At 38.9% G+C, this 17,917-nt stretch overlaps 1 protein-coding gene across 2 annotated transcripts in view; it reads left to right on the top strand.

Annotated features, from left to right (window-relative positions):
• disp3 (dispatched RND transporter family member 3) overlaps positions 1–17,917 on the top strand; it is a 78,436-nt gene that overhangs the window by 31,823 nt on the left and 28,696 nt on the right. For both annotated transcript variants that reach the window (XM_058785818.1, XM_058785819.1), the window contains exons 3-9: positions 860–1,079; positions 2,759–2,895; positions 7,607–7,741; positions 7,839–7,999; positions 12,889–13,028; positions 15,294–15,382; positions 15,664–15,828. In XM_058785818.1, the coding sequence (XP_058641801.1) occupies positions 860–1,079; positions 2,759–2,895; positions 7,607–7,741; positions 7,839–7,999; positions 12,889–13,028; positions 15,294–15,382; positions 15,664–15,828 (1,047 nt within the window). The remainder of the gene's footprint in view (positions 1–859; positions 1,080–2,758; positions 2,896–7,606; positions 7,742–7,838; positions 8,000–12,888; positions 13,029–15,293; positions 15,383–15,663; positions 15,829–17,917) is intronic.

The raw sequence follows: 17,917 nt of genomic DNA, 5'->3' as shown, positions 1-17,917 counted from the left end.
GAGCAGAAACACACCAGCTAGACCAGGTGAAACTGGAATGGCCTGGTTTGCCAGTAGGGTTAGTCTTGGTTAACATATATCAGGCGTGTCCAATCCTGCTGCTGGAGGGCCAATGTCCTATAGAGCTCCAACACACTTACCTGGAAGTTTTCAATGATCCTGAAGACCTTGATTAATTGGTTCAGGTGTGTTCAACTGACCCTTCGCAAAGACCCGCCCCCCTTTGTTACTGTTGCTATGTCCAACAAGCCATGGCGCTCTCATGCCAAAAATCATGTTCTCACGCAGTGCAAAAAACATTGCAGAGCAAAGAGGACACTGACAACATGCTGACAGACAAGACAGAGCAGGTTACTTTAGGTATGCAACAAAGTCCCAGCTTTCAATTTTTTTTTTATTAAAACAATATACATTATTTTGTGGCTTTAATGTGTCGTGACAGATCGCTGTAATGCCTCAGTTCAAGTGGCATGTGAACCAATCATCTCTTCCTCTTTACTAGTTATAGCATGAAATAAACATGAATGAACATCAGAGGTAGTAGTAGTAGTTTCTGTAGTTGTTACAACTACAGAAGGATTTCAATACACACTATTTTTCAAGTCCATCAACGTTAATCTACTCTCCAGTTGTGGTTTGTTTGTTGGTCAGATCGCCTGCCAATAAAACATCCTGCGAAGGGTCAGTTAGGGTTGACCTTCAGGAAAGCATCCCTTTTGGAGCAGGACTGGACACCCCTCTACATATATTGTAAAGAGTAACCACGAAAGGTGGCTTTTTTAATGTTCAAGGCCCCCTTCACAATTTTAATCAAATGAAAACTGAAATCTTTTTTGATTGTAATATCCTCTGTTCTTAGGTGCCCTGAGCTTGGCCATCACTCATCCGCAATTTTACTGGTACGTTGATGAGACACTCACACCGGATCAGCTTCAGTCCTCTCTTCTTCGCAGTGAGATACATTTTGGAGCTCCTCTCCCCTCCTTCTACTCTCTTCAAGACAGACCTCTAGAACAGAGACATCTCTTCAGAGACTTTGTGGTGCAGTATGCGGACATCCTCTCACAACAATCCACCAGGTGGGTGTTGAGATCACAGCTGGTGTTGGGATCACTTAAACAAGAAGGCTTATTGTTTATTTGTCTGGTTTAATACCATGAGTAAAAGCAGAATCGATTTAACAAACATACAAACCTGGAACCAAGATTAGAATGTAGTCCATGCTTAATAGAAATATGTGCGAAATTGACTTAGATCCCAGTAGGTGGAAGCTTTATTCCCCACCTTGTATATATCTGCATATAATGCCCATATGCATATTGCCAAGTTGATAAGTGAGATATTACACTGCTAAAAATATATATATTTATATATATTTTGTTAAGATCACAGCTGGTGTTGGGAACACTTAAACAAGAAGGCTTATTGTTTATTTGTCTGGTCTAATACCATGAATGGTTAGTAAAAGCAGAATCGATTTAACAATCGATTTATATATATTTATATATTTTTTTAATTTATAAACATTTCTAAATAGCCTTAAAGATATAATTACAAAACATTAGGACGAGTTTTCAGAGAACATATTTTAAATATTCTTTTTCCACCCTACTGGGAAATTCCTACTTGTTTATACTATAAATCAAATATAACTTTTACAGGGTAATTTATTGTATTAAGGATATACATTTAAGTTTTTTTCCTGGAAACACAATAAATGCACTAAATATACTTCACAAAGTGAAGAAGGTAAATGTTACCTTGCAGAGAATGGTGTTTTAATTGCAATCGGGGCAGCAGTTCAGTGTGACTGGTAACCCATTTGTCTGTATAATGTTGTTCTTTGTAAAATAAATTCATGCAATTCAGAATACATACATAAATTAAAAACATGAAGCTTCCCTGCCATGCAAAATGTCTTCCAAAAGCAATCAGTTTTGTAAAATTAATGAACTCCTTTCAGTGCTCAACTCCATTCATGGCATTTTTATATTAAAAGTGATTTACTGTTTTAAATGAAAATTAAAGTGTGTGTGAAAACTGTCATAAGGCAGAATTTGCTTTCATAAATTTGACATCCATAACGGCACCATGAACTTACGAGGACAATCTCAGTGGCACAATGGTGATGAATCATGGCCCAGTCCTCCTTCTCTTCTGTGAAGCAGCTGGAGATACTGTTCGCTTTAATAACACAAAACTAACGAGTTATACATAAATGATTAAACACACAATGGGAGACTATTAAGTCACAAAGTGTTCCTTATAGTGTCAGTGACAAAAGTCAGATGCTTTGATTTTGGCTGTAGTCATCTTTGCAAATGAAACCCCAGTAGGATGATCACAGACTTTGAAACGAAACAAAACCTGCCATGAATCCGAGACAATGACTCAAAACTTTATTACATCTGCAAAACACCCCTAATATACTTACTGCTGTCAAGACAGTGAATGTAAGCAGATGCTCTTCAAATGACAGTCATTACGGCAGGATGACAATGGTAGGAGGCCTAGAAATGAGCCAGTGGCCAGACGCAGAATAGGCATTCATTGAAGCTCTGATACTGTAATAACTCCTTTAAGAGCCCCCTGATGTAATTAAGATAATCTTTTTCCATCTGCTAATGTGTGCCCATCTCCATTTTGTCTCTTATCCCCCTCATCTGGTCCTCCTATTGTAACGTATCATCTGATGTCAACCATAACCTGTCTTGACTATACTTCTCTCTCATCCCTTGTTTTTGAATCTCTCTCTCAGTAAAGTGAAGGTATTGTATGGAGGTACGGAGTTATTTGACGATGAGGTGCGGAAGACCTTCCACAGTGACATGTTGCTGGCTTTGTTCAGTGGGGGATGCATTACTGTCCTTGTGTACGTTCTCACCTCATTTTCTGGTAAGACACTCCCCAAGCATTCTAATCAAATAAACCTGCAGACACTACAGTGATTTTAGCACAGTTAAGGCTGTTGTTGTACAGTCACCACAAAGTAGAGATGCCAGTGTTCAATATATAATTATGTTTATAGTTGTTTCAAGTAATTAATTAATGAACTGTATGCTGGTTACATTTAATAAGCAACAGAGAAACTTGGTGCATAGAATTCATTGTTTAGATTGACTGAGCACTGATATTTATTGCATTTAGTTTTATTTGTTTGTCTGTGTTTGCTGTCAGTCTGTGCAGTGGTGATGGGGGGGATTTTTCAGCGAGTGTTTCTGCAGGTTACATCTATCAACCTTATTTTTAACACAAGAGCTGGCGCAGCCATTTTTAACTTGAATGCGCAGGGCTTTTAAGCTGCTTGCAGTTATTTTAGCTGTGCACTCCATAATACAAGGCTTATGTGCTGTTTTAATATGAATGTATTTTTTTTTTTAATTGATTTTTCATGTTTTACCCTTATTTTGAATTACAAATTGCATTGAATTGCATTTTAAGGTTAAAGAGAAGGTTTGACTTAATGAAAAATGTACTGGTAATTTTCTATCAGTTTTTCTACTGATTGTTTTTTTTTTACAGTATAAAATATAAAAACTGTATAAAAACAGTCCTTTATGCTGGTTGATGCGGCAGACTGGTATTTGTTATCATATTATTTTAATTTATTATCACAATCACTTTAAATTCATCACTTTTAAATTCATTATAATTTAATACAATCAGGAACACACTGGTTTGTAGCACAAATAGTTTTATTGTACTTTGTTACTATGGTAGCACATTACAATAAGCTCCCATTAGGTAATGCTAATTAATGTGTTCATTTTCAATGTTAGTGAAAGTTAAAAGGTTAGTTCACCCAAAAATTTAAATTCTGTCATTAATTACTCACCCTCATGTCATTCCAAACCAGTAAGACTTTCGTTCATCTTTGGAACACAAATTAAGATATTTTTTGATAAAATCTGAGAGAGAGTTTTGTTAGTTCAGCTAATGTAGTTAACTAGTGTTAACAGTTGGAACATTGTTATTGTTACCATTATTCTTCTAGCTATTTATCTAGTGGCTGATGCATCAGAAATCTCACACATTCACTTACATGTTAAAAAAGTTGGATGCATCAATTAGTGGCAACAAGTGACTGGCTGCATTTGAATATACATACTTTCCCACTATATAGAAGGCAAGGTATGTGAACAACAGTATGTGAACAGAATGTGTCTGAATTCATAGTATTCATACAACAGTAGGCGAAAGTACCTGGATGACCTATTACTTTTGACAAGATTCTGAAGTGCGCATACAATGGACACTTTACTATCCCATGAGGCCACGTGAGAGGATTTGTAAATGAGAGTGAAGTGACTCACTTGACACTGGTAGGTTACATGAAAATGACCACATGGTGAATACATCAAGATTTAATTCATTCTACTCACATTTATACTATATAGAACATACTTTTTTAACAGCCACAAAGTAATTACTTATTCCTTAGAAGTACTTAGTCAGAGATTATGTGATTTTAGACACGGTCACTGTATGAATGAATCATTGAATTATTCACTCAACAATTCATATGAATGCATCAATTCATTCAGCAGGGAAACACCACTTTGTGTTGCTCTGAAATAAACTGTTGGTTCTGCCTTTGATTTCATACTGAACTATACAGTATTTGTTGGAATAGCAAACATCTTTGTTGACCCTGGAACAACATTGTGATTAGCCAATCAGATTTGAAGAAACAGTTTATAGTTTTTGTGAAGTTTAGGCTTACAATCAGTGTTTGGTGCTTGTACATCAGTATTATTCATCTATCATTAAATCTGATTTTAGGGATTACTCATGGGTAAGGTTAGGTTTAGGTGTAGAGATATGGTCAAGACAAAATTTTTGGATTAAAATGTTGTTCCAGGGTCAACAAAATATGTTGACCCAGGAACACGTCGAACTCAGCAAAATCAGGACATGCTTAACGTAACTGCCAATTTTGTGTCTCATTTATATCTAACATTATAAAAGCAGTAACATGCTGCCAATTGTGCTGTTGGTTTGAATAGTTGCATACTTGAAACTGCTTGTGCGATTGATTTCTTGAATGTAGAATTTAATTGAAGAGTGCATACTGTCTATTTTATTTATTTTATTTTAGGAATCACGAACTAACAATGCACAAAGCTGCTACATACATTTTTCTTGGTTAATTTCAAGTCGTCTAAATTAAGAGTAGCTAATGTATTATGAAAAAAAGCAATTATCAATGAACAATAATATATTTATAAATTAATGTTAATATAAATGAAGTTCCTAAATGTAAGTTAGGGAGGAGCGAGCCCATCTAATCTTTCAATCAACAGCCGGAGTATATAAGCAGCTGCTTACCTCTCTCCAGTCTCGGCTGCTCTAGCATCCCTCCACCTCCCCAATCTCCACCTTCTTCTTAGGTACCTTGCCCTTTGTAATCACCTTATACCATGTCCCTGGGGGGTTTATCAGAGCTCGAGTTGAAACTGCTTCATCGAGCCACCCATCAGTGGACAGCAAGCCAAATAAGTTTACTCTATTTCCCAATGATTATATGGGCAAACGAACTCGTTAAATTAATACATGCTGTAAAAATGCTTAGTTCATGATACCAAATGTATTAATATTGTTAACAATTTGTGTTGTTTTTTATTGTAAAGTGCTACCTATTTATAAAAAAAAAATGCTTATTTCATTGATCAAATGGATACTGACTGATCAATACATGGTTTCAGCCTTGCTAAAATATTGTAGCAGATATGATTCAGTGTTTTTATGATTTGTTTTTCATTGAAATTGCAACTGAATTTCATTTTCTCATCTACAGAAAGGCCTCAGTATGCTTTAAGTCAACATATGTGTCAACAGATAAGCTGCAAATGATTTCTGAAATGAAATCTGACTGATGTCTTGAACCTGCACAGACTACCCACACATGCAGCAGCAGGAGTTTACAACTTTGTGCCGTATGACTTAATTAGGCACAGCAGTAAACGTGTTTTTCAGCTACGACTCTATTAAAAGCACAAGACAATACAGACTTAAAGGTGTACGAACTGTGACTTTGGTTGTTGTGCAATTCATCAAGTAAATCTTATTGATTTGACCGTCTCTCAGCTCCACAGCTGGCTTTCTTGGTATATTCAGGTCATTATACTATTTTTGTAAGAACATTGCTAAAATGAGGCTTATTTTCTCACAGCTGCTGCATCAACAACCGTCTGGATAATGGAAAATGGAGCACCACTTCCATTTGACATTTTTACAAAAAACTCAATGACGCTTTTTCACATTACGTAACTTGACCTCCGTGCTTTATCTGAATATCATAACCTTCCCTGAACCTTCAGAATTCATTTACGTCAGCTGCATTTGCAATGTGCTACCTTGTTAGAGAAACAATAGAGAGCTCTCAAACGCTGTCGTTCCACTCAGCTTGTGCACCAATTTGTAATGTTTGTTACGAAGCCTTTAGCACTCTCTCTTCGCCACAGCACTTTCGGTCAATTCAGGGATAAAAGCGTGAAAACACAGAAAACATCTTCTTGTGCTGTAAAGCATGAGGGTCAAAAATATCCTGGATAATGCTTAATTGAAAACTGCGGTTTGTAATGCTGACGTATTTCAAACTTGACAGTAAGGCCTTGGTGAACTCAGTGTTGGAGCAATTAGCTTGATGTATTGACGCAAACTTACATTTTTAAATAGTATTATTTTAGCTCAGCCATCAAAATAATATAGCTCTTATAGTAAAAAGGCTAATGTTTTGGTGCTAGTTTTACTAGCAGTTTATTGTGTGTGCAGCCATTCATTTTAGTGAATCGCTCAATTTGGATGGTTTATTAAAAGAACTAGTTCAGAACAGAAATGTTCACTGATTAATTTGAGTCCCTGTGCAACATCTATAGCAAAATATTTTGCTAAATTGCGCTGTTTATTACTGTTTTTGACTGAGTTACACTACCATTGAGATGTTTGGTGTTAGAAAAGACACATTAAAATAATTAAAAACGACAGCAAAGACTTTTACATAGCCACGAAAGCTTTATGTTTCAAATAAATGCTGTTGAATTAGAATGATTTTTGAAGGATCATGTGACACTGAAGACTAGAGTAATAATGCTGAAAATTCAGCTTTTCATCACATGAATAAATTACATTTAAAATATATATTCAAATAGAAAAGCGTTATTTTAAATTGTAATAATATTTCACAGTTATTGTTGTTTTTACGGTATTTTGGATCAAATGAATGCAACCTTGGTGAACATTTCAAAAACATTATAAAATCTTACTGACCCCAAACTTTTGAATAGTTGTGCATATAATATAGATGCTTTCTAGTTATATTAATTATTTTAGTGAAAATGATAGCCTGATAAATACTGTTCTGATTGCATGTGCAATTATCAAATTGCAGCAATGAATTTAAAAGAAACTGGCTTTTCAAATAGTAATTTAGCTGATTTTTTTAGTATCTTGGTGGGAATAGCTAAGTAAAGATGACCTTATGTGGTTCAATTGAGTAGCTTATAACTTGGCAAGATACACTCTCAAAATAGTTTTTCCAGCACTGAAAGTACAGCCATTTCTTGATTTGACATTATGCTTCAGTATCCATTTCATTTCTCTGCAGTGTTTCTGACATTCTTTGGCTTGGCCAGTATTGGTCTGAGCTGTCTCGTGGCACTCTTCTTGTATCATGTGGTGTTTGGAGTGCAATATCTCGGCATTCTCAATGGAGTGGCAGCTTTCGTCATCATAGGCATTGGTGAGAATAATAAACCATCAATCTATGAGCATTGTAAATGAACGTATAGTTTGGTCCTACCATCTTAAGTTGAATCTTCATCTTTCTTTCCTTCCAGGTGTGGATGACGTGTTTGTGTTCATCAGTACGTTCAGACAGTCAGCCCACCTGACTTGTTCAATGCAGCGTATGATTTACACAATAAAGACAGCAGGCCGAGCCACGTTCCTCACGTCCTTCACAACAGCAGCAGCATATGCTGCAAACACCTTCTCACAGGTGCAGTCAGCCGAACAGAATAAACATGTCCATAAAATCAATTCTCCAAACAGAGATGTGCTAACATTTTGACCATTTTGAAGGGCGTGTTCAAAGTAAAGTACTCGGGCTAAAACCTACTCTTAGGGAGAACTTTAAGTTCACTTACAATGCAAGTCAAGGTTTCTTGCACCGAAAAACAGCTGTAATTTTTCTGAATTATTTTGCACAGTCTGTTTTTGCTGCTGTACCTTAAAGCCTCACATATTATATAATAGTCAAAATTTTAAATGGAAGTTTATGGAACCTTTAGACAAAATATTTAAAATAAGTCATAAAATAGTTGTAATACCATATTTATTTAGTGAAATATTAAGTGTAATATCATATTTGATATATCAGGCTTTTGTTGGTCATATAATAGTATGATATATTGAGAATATGGAGCTCAGACTTGAGAGGGGGAAAAACACCTTCTAGAAAAAAAAATGTACTTTTTTTTTAAGCTTCACCCCAGCTATATATATATATATAAAAAAACATGCATTAAGAGCTGGGGGGTGAAAACTTTTTGAATTTGAAAATAAGGGGAAATTGTACTTATTTTGTCTTTTGGGAAACGTAAGTATCTTCTGTAGCTTCTGAAGGGCAGTACTAAATGAAAAAAATATGATATTTAGGCAAAATAAGAAAAATGTGCACATCTCCATTCTGTTCAAAAGTTTTCACCCCTCGGCTCTTAATGCATGCTTTTTCCTTCTGGAGCATCAGTGAGCGTTTGAACCTTCTGTAATAGTTGTGTGAGTCCCTCAGGTGTCCTCAGTGTGAAAAGATGGATCTCATAATCATACAGTCATTGTTGGAAAGGGTTCAAATACACAAAAATGCTTGAAAACCAAAGAATTTGTGGGACCTGAAGGATTTTTCTGAAGAACAGCAGGCAGTTTAACTGTTTAGGACAAACAAGGGACACATGAACAACTATCACTAAATAAAAATAAAAATAAAAACAGCTACATAGTTCTGTAACGGAGCTGACGAGACATGAGACGTGCGGATCCATCTGCAAGCTTTTTATTAGGCAGAGACGTGGTCGTACAGGCAGGGTCAAACAATGGCAAACAGGTATGGCAGGGACAAGTCAAAGAGCAGTCCTAAGACAAGCGAAGGTCGACGATCGGCAAACAGTATCCAGAGGGGCTAGGCAGAGAGATAATCCAGGTCAAACGGGCGAGAGTCCAGTAGGGATGCAAACAATATCCAATCGGCAAGGCAAGGGTTAATCCAGGGAACACAGGCTAGCAACAAACACGGGAGAACAGGCAAGACTAAGACATTAACAATGGGTAACCGCAAACAATACTCGGCGACGAGGGAGAGAAAGTCCATGGCTTAAGTAGGGAGTGTGATCAGTGTGTGCGTGGGATCAGGTGTGCGTGTGATTGGTGACAGCTGTGATCAGTGTTGGATGATGGGAAATGAAGTCCATGTGATGTGGGGTGTGAAAATCCATGTGGTGAGCGGGTGACCTCTAGTGGTGAATGAACGGAAGTGCAGACCAGATTCGTGACAGAGCCCCCCCCCCTAAGAGCGGCTTCCAGACGCTCCACACAGTCTTAGATCCAGGAGGGAGGTGGAGCGGAGGCGGAACAGGGGGAGGGATGGAGGGCCAGGTCCTTGTGGCAGGGGAGTGATCTGGGACCGAGGTAGAGCCGACAGAACACGAGCCCACCAGGGCGGAGCCGACAGAACACGAGCCCACCAGGGCAGCACAGAAGACCACCAGGGTGGCACAGAAGACCACCAGAGCCAGACAGTGGACCACCACAGCGGAGCGGGTGGAACAGGTGGAGCAGAAGACCAGAGCGGAGCAGACGGACCCGAAGACCACCACGACGGATCAGGAACGCACAGCAGAGCCTGGGAACTAGGGAGAATGGAGACACAAGGAGGAGACAGAACATGCACAGACACAAGGACTGAGGTAGGGAACATAGGAAGTTTATAATTAGCTTCTATAGCCGTGACAGGACAGAACGAAAGTTCATTGACGGCCTCCCTAGCCATGACCGGACAGAACGAGAGTTCACTGACGGCCTCCATAGCCGTGACCGGACAGAACGAGAGTTCAGGAACAGCCCTTCTGGCTGCGACAGGACAGGACGAGGATTCGTAGATGGCCTCCATGGCCGTGGCAGAGCAAGACGAGAGTTGGTGAGTGAATACCACTGACACCTCCGGAGGTTCTGCAGCGATTGCCGCCACCTCTGGAAGTTCTACAGCGGTAGCAGTCTCCTCGACCGCAACTCGACAGACCGAGAGAACATTGCAGGGCGCCACCACCATACAAGAGGCTGAGGTGAGCCCCGCCGCTTCGGGAGGTTCTGCAGCGTGTGCCGCCACCTCGGGCAGTTCTGCGGTGGTGTACGCAGCCCAAACGCAACAAAGCGATTCCCATCAGGGGAAGCGCCGGACAGGGAATATGCAAAGAACAGGAGAGTTAGAGTGAGTGGGTTTGGGGATACCAGCTGCGCGTGCAGACACCAGAGGTACATCCCTCAAACTAGACATCAAATCAGGATAATGGGAGACTGACCTTGATGATCTGGGTGAGTCAGCCCGGACGTGACGTGACTCTGGAAGGTCAGCCGTGATGGGCTGCGACTCGGGAAGGTCAGCCGTGACGGGAACAGCTGAGACGTGCTGCTGTGACTCTGGACGAGCAGCTGTGACGTGCTGCTGTGACTCTGGACGAGCAGCCGTGACGTGCTGCTGTGACTCTGGACGAGCAGCCGTGACGTGAACAGCTGAGACGTGCTGCTGTGACTCTGGACGAGCAGCGGAGACGTGCTGCTGTGACTCTGGACGAGCAGCGGAGACGTGCTGCTGTGACTCTGGACGAGCAGCGGAGACGTGCTGCTGTGACTCTGGACGAGCAGCGGAGACGTGACTTGACTTTAGGAGATCAGCTGTGTCGTGCTGCTGTGACTCTGGGCGAGCAGCTGAGACGTGCTGCTGTGACTCTGGGCGAGCAGCTGAGACGTGCTGCTGTGACTCTGGGCGAGCAGCTGAGACGTGCTGCTGTGACTTGACTTGACTCTCTGACATCAACTGTGACTTGGTTGGGTTCATGAATGGCAGCAATGACATGACGGGGTGTTGTTGTGGCCGCCATTTTGTGAACGGGCTCTGGTGCGTCCGCCGTTACCGTCATAGACGCGGTGTCGCGTTCTTCTTCCGCGACACCCACAGTAAACAGAGAGTTAGAACACAGTAAAGCATAGTCCACAAAGTCTCTCAATCGGACATTAACTTCCACTCCGGGTAACCGTGATTTAACTGGTTCATTGAGTCCAAAACGGAATAGATCTATAAACAAAGTTTCATCATATAGAGGAACTTTATATATTAACTCACAGAATTGCTGCACATAGTCCTCAATTGATCGATCTCCTTGCCGTAGACCTAGTAGCTGGTCGACAGGGTCCATACCTGGCCAATGTCCGCATGAAAAGCCGCTGGATCCTTGTAGGGCCGAGTATTCTGTAACGGAGCTGACGAGACATGAGACGTGCGGATCCATCTGCAAGCTTTTTATTAGGCAGAGACGTGGTCGTACAGGCAGGGTCAAACAATGGCAAACAGGTATGGCAGGGACAAGTCAAAGAGCAGTCCTAAGACAAGCGAAGGTCGGCGATCGGCAAACAGTATCCAGAGGGGCTAGGCAGAGAGATAATCCAGGTCAAACGGGCGAGAGTCCAGTAGGGATGCAAACAATATCCAATCGGCAAGGCAAGGGTTAATCCAGGGAACACAGGCTAGCAACAAACACGGGAGAACAGGCAAGACTAAGACCGCAAACAATACTCGGCGACGAGGGAGAGAAAGTCCATGGCTTAAGTAGGGAGTGTGATCAGTGTGTGCGTGGGATCAGGTGTGCGTGTGATTGGTGACAGCTGTGATCAGTGTTGGATGATGGGAAATGAAGTCCATGTGATGTGGGGTGTGAAAATCCATGTGGTGAGCGGGTGACCTCTAGTGGTGAATGAACGGAAGTGCAGACCAGATTCGTGACAAGTACATTCAGGTACATAGTATTAAGAATCAAGGGTATGCAAACTTTTGAACGGGGTCATTTTTATAAATTCAACTATTATTTTCTGTTGTGAAATATCTTATTCAGGTCAGTACTAAATGAACAATAACTTGCATTTTGTATGATCCCCCTTATTTTGGTAAAATAAGTAACCCCAAGCTGCTTCAGTCCAGTAAGTGTTATATAAATTACCTCTGTCATGATTTACTAAACTCAACATACTAATGTAATTCACATTGTTGCTCATCAGGGTTGTTTGCTAAATACTGCACATGCATATGCCATGCAGTGTGCTCATGTCATGACATCAATTCGCTAACGATTTTTTTCTAGGACTGTCAATTTTACACAATTAAAAAATAACACAATTTTAAAAATTCTGCTTTCAGTCACGACCTGTGACCTGTACATTCTGTAACTTTGCTGTCGTCAGAGCTTTAAGTGGTGTGATAAAACGAGCTAAAGTTCCGAGTGAACTTGAGGATTTGTATGTGACCTCCTACTTTGAAGCTCAGGATCTAACATCAATCAAAAAATAAACACCATGAGCACAAATGATGAAATAAGCCGCAAGAACATGTAGAGTAGACAGTCAAACATTGCTTTATCTTTAAAGAGGGGTCTTATTTTATTCACGGTAGCTTTTGTACCCATGGGGCTTTTATGTTTCTGTCAACGACTCATGTTTATTCAGTAGCGTATACTGGCGCAATGAGAATCCCGACGATTAATTTATTTTAAAACATGCAAAGGAGTGAAAAAATTCTGACAACACCTGACGCGTGACCTTTATCTGTTTTGCATGCGTCATTAGATCCCAGCGGTTCATGACTTTGGTCTGTTCATGTCTCTCATTGTGAGCTGCTGCTGGCTTTGGGTGTCCATACTCATGCCTGCTGCCCTTTGCATCTGGAGCCAGTGCGGAGCTGCCCATGCCAACACCTGTCCCAAATGGTAGATTGTGTTATTTCTTCCAAAACATATTTTGACAAATGTTGATGTTCTTTCTGAATTACCTGTTTTCATCTGTGGAATAAATTTTTTATTTTTTTTGGTTTATACAGTGGGAGTCAATAGCCACCAAAACTGTTTGGCTGTTTCTACCAACATTTTCTTTCAAAATAGCTCAACCTGTTCTCATGGGAAAACTACTTTACAATTTCGTATGAATTTGTACGATGTCAATCATATGAAACATATGATTTTTAGGGAAAAAGTAAGCATGAAGGTCCACCCTTAAACATCAGAGAAGCATAAGCAGATTGTACAAAAACATTCAAATGAATTCAAACAAACTAGCCACCAATTCACCAAAATATAAAAGAGTTATGAATTGCCTTTGTGTTGATTGTGTATAATTGTACAATTGTAAGATTGTGTTTCACAGAAGAAAGGTCATACAGGTTTTTATAACAACATGAGAGTGATGACAGAATTTTCATTTTTTTGGGCAAACTATCCTTTAAAGTAATATTTCGCCAAGAAATTCAAATTCTGTCATCGTTAATGTCATGCTGTTCCAAACCTGTATGTCTTTCTTTCTTTAATGGGACACAAATAGAGAAATTTCAACATGCCGGTCACTCTTTTCCATGCAATTACATTGAATGAAAACTGAACCTTTCAAGATTCAAAAAACAATGTGAAAGAATCATAAATGTATCATAAAAGCAGTCCAGATATGACTCATGAGAGAAGTAGCGATGTCTGTTTAATGAATCATTATATTGAGTTGAATCTTGTTAATGAATCAGCTGATCCAGTTCTCGAGTTAAATTCACACACTGAGTGATCCATTCACAGCAGTTTTTGAGTTAACACTCTTTGGAGGGGAAGCCTATTGGTGAATAATGTGTTAAATAGTAACACTTTAGAATAGGGAACACATGTTCACTATTAACTAAGAGTTTTCCCTGAACGAACTCCTAGTTTGCTGCTTATTAATAGTTAGTAAGGTAGTTGTGTCATGCAGAATAAGGCATTAATATGTGCTTTATAAGTACTAATATACAGACAATATGCTAGTAATATGCATGCTAATAAGCAACTAGTTAGTAATGAGAACTGGTTCTTAAGTGTTTACTGTTAAATTTGTCTGTTTCTCAACTAAAGCTATTGCACAAGTCAGATGGACCAATTTTATACTTCTTTTGATTGCTTTTGAAGCTTTATTCCCCATTCATTATAATTGCATGGAAAAGAGTGACAAGCACAGTCTTCAAAATATCTTCTTTTGTGTTCAACAGAACACACAAAGTCATGCTTGTTTGGAACAACATGAAAGTGAGTAAATGATGACAGAATTTTCATTTTTGGGTAAATGATCTGTTCAAAGTTACAGTTCACCCAGAAATGCAAATTCTGTCATCATTAACCTCATGTCATTCCGAACCTTTGAGACTTTTTTTTTTTCTTTCATTGTGCTGGTCACTCTTTTCCTTGCAGTTACATTGAATGGAGACAAAACCTTTCAAGATTAAAAGAATTATACAAAAGGACCATGTATCATAAAATCCATGAATGAATGAATGGTATTTTAAGCTAAATCTCGATCCAGTTCTCGAGTTAAATTCACTAAGTGATCCATTTACAGCCGTTTTAAAGTTAACAGCTCATTGCTGGGGGACAATTATTAGTGAATAATGTTTCAAATTTGTCCGTTTCTCACTTTAAGCCATTGCACAAGTCAGACAGACCACTTTTGTGGTTCTTTTGCGTTGCTTTTGAAGCTTGAAAGCTTCAGTCACCATTCACTGTAAAAGCATAGAAAAGACTGACAAGCACAGCATTCAAAATATCTTTTTTTGTGTGTTGCACAGAAGACATAAAGTCATACAGGTTTGGAATGACATGAAAGTGAGTAAAATGTGACAGAGCTTTTATTTTGACAAATAAATTCTGTCATCAATAATATCATGTCGTTCTAACCCTGTAAGACTTTCTTTTTTCCTTTCACCATGCTGGTCACTCTTTTGCAGTTTCACTGAATACAGATGGAACCTTTCAAGATTCAAAAATGATGCAAAAGGACCATAAATGTATCATAAAAGCAGTCCAGATATGACCCATGAGAGAAATAGTGATATCCGATTCATGAATCCTTATTTTGAACTGGTTGCTGGTCACTCTTTTCCAAGCAATTACATTGACATTTACATACAATTACTTGCTTTTTTGTGTGTATTTTCCCTTTAACCCTGAGACTGTTAACCCTAACAGGTGGAGCACTCTAACTAAACTGTCCACCAGCCCCAGTCCGCTCTCAGATGAAGATGATGTTGCTCTAATAACGGTAGAAATGGAACCAGGTAATGCATATGTCATCACCGCAAACGCTATTTCATTTTGATAAAAGATTACAGAGACAGTTTGGAATATTGGAAGATTTGGAATACTGTGCACCGATGAATCAGTCAAGTAAAGTATAAAGGGTCTATTTTGATTTCACATTGATTTAAAAATAAAAACCATGCTGCATTATCTCAGATCATCACATTCAGCAGCTGAATCACACCTAGTGTAGTTGATTTCTGTCCAGGTTGCTGAGTCAGCTGCTGAGTCACTCCATCTATTGTTGATTTCTGTGCAGGTGTGTATGACTCTGAATCAGATGCGGTGCTGCTGTCGCTCTCGGCTGAATCTCCTTTGGCAGTGTCCACTGAGGGCAGTGTAGGGGTGGTCAGCGCTCACCTTCAGAGGCTCCTGAGACACTGGGTGGCAGAGCCTGTAGTGGAGAAACGGAAAACCATTATAGGTGAGTAACGCTTGTCATGATTAGGAATGTTTGAAGAGTTTATTTGCAAAAACAGATAACTCCGTTGTTTTTAACATTTTCAAAAATCAACTGCAGTTTGATTGAGATTAATTGGAATGCACGATGAAAAAACATGATTTTTGAAAATTAGTTATCTGTTTTTCAAACAAACTTTTCGTTTAGAGGTTTATCTCAGAAGACGAGATGTGCTTTCATAATGCTCGCATTAGTTAAGCATCTTTATTCATTTGCTCTCAGCCACAGACAATGCTCTCACAGGCCGCCTACAGAGCATCGGCTTACTGTCTGATGTATGTCACGCACAAAACTACCAAGAGCCAGCTGAAACCTTTCACTCTGATTCACTGGCTTCTAACCTACTTTCTGGAGTTGTGCACAGATTTTTATCACTTTGTCTGGACCCAAAGTTATGTCAAATTATGGTACGAAGTTAAGATAATTAAGATGATTTGCCAGTGTTTGTGAGTTTCATGTAAAATATCAACGTAAGAGCTGAATTTCAGTCATTTAGTAGCATGTAAACTGGCTATATTTGAGCACTTTGTGTGCCTAAAGTAGCTAAAGTACAACATGTCCAATTTCAGATTTAGCTTTTGTTAGTTTGCCCTTGTGAAAAGAAAGTACACTTTAGTATACTTTATTAAAAGTTAGTCAACACATCAAAATAGATGTACTTCTTTAAAGCACAACAAAAAATTGTTTTAAATATACTTCAAGGTAAAACTTTTAATTTTACATTATTACACAGGGCAGTTTTAAAAGTGCACTTAAGTGTGTTAAGAAACACTCATGAAAGTGTTTATCTTTAAGTACATTTAAGTGACCTATTATTTTATTGATATTGTAGTAACTGTTATTAATATTGTATCATTAATATTAATATTATATTATCTATAGTTTTGTTATATATATACTTTTAGTGTTTGAAGTATAGTGTAAGTGCTCATTTCATAGAATTGTGGACAAAGTGGACAAAATTAGCTTCAATGTGAACCAGAGTATGATTATTTAAAAAATATACTAAATATACTATCATGACTCTCTTTGCTGCAACATGTATACTCTATAGGCTAAAGGGTATATATACAGTTAGGTCCATATATATTTGGACACTGACGCAATTTTCATAATTTCGACTCTGTATGCCACCAGAACAGAATTAAAAATAAAACATGAATAAAAGATGAAATTGAAGAGCAGATTTTAAGCTTTAATTCAAGGAGTTGAAAAAAGAAAAGAAAAAAAAAACATAAAATGCTTAGAAATTACAGCCATTTTTATACACAGTCCCCTCATTTTCAGGCCCTCAAATGTAATTGGACAAATAAATATAATCATAAATAAAATTGTCATTTTTATTATTTTTTTGAGAATCCTTTGCAGGCAATGACTGCCTTAAATCTGAAACTCATGGACATCATCAGAGACTGGGTTTCCTCCTTTATGATGCTTTGCCAGACCTTTACCGCAGCTGACTTCAGTTGTTGTTTGTTTGTGGGTCTTTCTGCCTTTAGTTTTGTCTTTTTTTTGTTTTGCTGCTTCTGTCCTCTGTCACATCATCAATAAACACCAGTAACCCAGTGCTACTGGAATCCATGCACACTCATGCATCACACTGCTCCACCATGTTTCACAGATGATGTTGTATGCTTTGGATCATGAGCTGTTCCGAGCCTTCTCCATACATTTTTTTTCCCGTCATTCTGGTACAGGTTGATCTTAATTTCAGCCGTCCAAAGAATGCTTTTGCAGAAGTGGTCTGGCTTTTTTAGATGTTTTTGGCAAAGTCTAATCTGGCCTTGTTTGCACCATGTGGTGAACCCTCTGTATTTGCTCTGGTGAAGTGCTCTTGATTGTAGACTTTGACAGTGACACGTCTACCTCCTGGAGAGTGTTCTTCTCTTGGCTGGATGTTGTGAAAGGGTTTTTCTTTACCATGAAAAGGATCCTCGGATCATCCACCACTGTTGTCCTCCGTGGAAGTCCAGACCTTTTTGTGTTGCTGAGCTCACCAGTGCGTTCTTTTTTTCTCAGAATGTACCAAATTGTTAATTTGGCCATTCATAAT

This window comes from Onychostoma macrolepis, chromosome 08 (genome assembly GCF_012432095.1).
Source record: "Onychostoma macrolepis isolate SWU-2019 chromosome 08, ASM1243209v1, whole genome shotgun sequence".
NCBI classification, from domain to species: domain Eukaryota; kingdom Metazoa; phylum Chordata; class Actinopteri; order Cypriniformes; family Cyprinidae; genus Onychostoma; species Onychostoma macrolepis.
This window is presented reverse-complemented; position numbering and strand designations above follow the sequence as displayed.